At 41.2% G+C, this 2,559-nt stretch overlaps 1 protein-coding gene across 1 annotated transcript; it reads left to right on the top strand.

Annotated features, from left to right (window-relative positions):
• The first annotated feature begins 896 nt into the window (after positions 1 to 896).
• On the top strand, positions 897 to 1,401 carry LOC130883740 (60S ribosomal protein L27a-like). Its single transcript, XM_057784484.1, has one exon. It carries the CDS (start codon positions 925 to 927, stop codon positions 1,369 to 1,371), a length of 447 nt encoding a protein of 148 aa, XP_057640467.1. The 5' UTR covers positions 897 to 924; the 3' UTR covers positions 1,372 to 1,401.
• The last annotated feature ends 1,158 nt before the right edge of the window (positions 1,402 to 2,559 follow it).

Genomic DNA, 2,559 nt, shown 5'->3' with positions numbered 1-2,559 from the left:
TTTTATCATAACTAAGGAAAACTCTAATTATAACTATCTATTCTTTAGCTACATCAAAAACTTCAGAAGAATATAATATTACCTAAGTAAATAGGAAGTACGTTGTAAGAAACCTCCAAAACTCTAGAATTGACAGAGACATCTCACTGCCTGGACAGTCACCCAAAGTTCTTCTATAGTGTTGAAGCATATGGTCTTCAGCCCACAGGAACCATAGTATCCAGCAGACTTTTCCATGAAGCAGGAAATTTCAAAGACAGTTTTACCTATAATGGCAGTTTGTCAGTCACTTTCTTCTGTGTCCTGCAGAATGTCTAGCAGACTCTTTCATGAAGGAGGAACCCTGAAGGATTGTTTCACCTTTAGGCAAATTCAACAGATTTACTCAATGTGTGTGAGTGTGTATGCAAGTGAATTTTGATTTAACCCTATATGTGTAAATAATGGCTAGCTTTAACTCTGCACATGTGCGTATGTGGGTATGCAGCTTAAATTCAACTGTGCATATATATTCATATAATTATTGTTTAAAATTTTTGAGTTCTATTTATGGTACCTCCTTCTAGACTAACAAAACAAGTCTTGAATATTTTAAATTGGTATGTACTTTTTTTTTTTTTTTTTTTGGTTTTTCGAGACAAGGTTTCTCTGTGGTTTTGGAGCCTGTCCTGGAACTAGCTCTTGTAGACCAGGCTGGTCTCAAACTCACAGAGATCCGCCTGCCTCTGCCTCCCAAGTGCTGGGATTAAAGGCGTGCGCCACCACCGCCCGGCTGGTATGTACTTTTAAATGATGATAAACATATATGGTTAGATCTGTTACAACATACCAGATATGTGATTCAACTCTGCTTTAAAATAAATTCTAGGCTTGCTACCTCGCGATACTTCGCTGGTTCCTCCCTCTTTCCTTTCTGCCACCGCCATGCCATCCAGACTGAGGAAGACCCGGAAACTCCGGGGCCACGTGAGCCACGGCCATGGCCGCATTGGTAAACACCGCAAGCATCCAGGAGGACACGGGAACGCTGGAGGCATGCATCATCACAGGATCAACTTCGACAAATATCATCCAGGTTACTTCGGGAAAGTTGGGATGAGGCATTACCACTTAAAGAGGAACCAGAGCTTCTGCCCCACTGTCAATCTGGATAAACTGTGGACGCTGGTCAGTGAGCAGACTCGGGTTAACGCTGCCAAGAACAAGACTGGAGTTGCTCCCATCATTGATGTCGTGCGATCAGGCTACTACAAAGTTCTGGGGAAGGGAAAGCTCCCTAAGCAGCCTGTCATTGTGAAAGCCAAATTTTTCAGCAGAAGAGCTGAAGAGAAGATAAAGGGTGTTGGAGGTGCCTGTGTTCTGGTGGCTTGAAGCCACTCAGGGAGGCCAATTAAATGCTAACACTTTAAAAAAATAAATAAATAAATAAATAAATTCTACATACTGATAAAAACCTAAGGTTATAAAGATCTATTTCAGATTAACAAAAGCTAAGTACTTATGTCTTTGCCAAAGGTTCAACACCAAGCTTCTAGAGAATTTAAATAAGTAACAACAAATGTTTGATATTTCGATTTCTTTCCTGAGCTCATTAAAAGATTTTATTTTGACACCAAAGGTGCTTCAATTCAAAATCATTGTTTTTAAGGCTATAAACCTGACAGAAATGTAAAGTCCTAATCTTATAAATGTTGCCAAGCTATTGTAGACTGTTGAGGAAAAAAGTTAAGAGTTATCTTATGCATGATCGAGCTCCTTAACTGTGGCCATGCTGGGGACTGATGCAATAAATTACAGGGTTAAAGCCTTAACTAGCCACCTATGTGCTTAAGTAACTAAAGACAAAGTTTGTCTACTCATATATACTCAATAGACAGCCCTCAAATGCTCAGAGGTCTGGAGAATATGGCACTTAAAATATTTAATTAAAAGGCTTTTTGTGACGGGTGTGTAAATACAAGCTATAAAGATACTGCCATTTCTACAATGGAAATTTCAGAACAAATTATAAATAGTGAAAATGCTAATGTGTCTAAAACTTATGTTTTCACAAACTCAAAAAATTCTTGTAACTTCCAGGGAGTCCACTTGGAGAGTTTACCTCGAACAGGTCAGATGTATCCCTTCCTCAATTACCAGGAGAAAGAGAAAAGTTTCCCTAAACGTAACCTTGTCCTCTGCTCTGCCAACATCTTGTCAGTTCCAAGAGGTGTCAGAGAGTTCCACAGAGCCTGGACAGCAGTGAAATAACCCGCTACCCCAGGACGTGGTCAGCATCCTAGCTTTCTCAGATCCCCCAAGGATGGTCAATGCCCTAGAACAGCAGGAAGCAGTCTTGAGAACTGTGTGCCCCATCCTTCTCCCACCTGCCACCCCCTTTAATTTTCTCACCTTTTTATGATAAGAAAAAGGTGGGGATGTTAGGATTCAGGCACTATGCTGGCCTCTGTCACCTGGCAGGGTGCGCCCAGGGTCCTATGGCTGTTACATCACTGCATAGTCTGTACACAGGTGCAAAAGGTTCCTTTAAGAGACAAACCCCAGGCCGGGCGGTGGTGG

The sequence above is a fragment of the Chionomys nivalis genome, chromosome 1 (assembly GCF_950005125.1).
Source record: "Chionomys nivalis chromosome 1, mChiNiv1.1, whole genome shotgun sequence".
Lineage (NCBI taxonomy): Eukaryota > Metazoa > Chordata > Mammalia > Rodentia > Cricetidae > Chionomys > Chionomys nivalis.
This window is presented reverse-complemented; position numbering and strand designations above follow the sequence as displayed.

Bases quoted from the DNA above. Each gene is read 5' to 3' on its own strand.
- LOC130883740 (XM_057784484.1), top strand. From the start codon at position 925: ATGCCATCCAGACTGAGGAAGACCCGGAAACTCCGGGGCCACGTGAGC.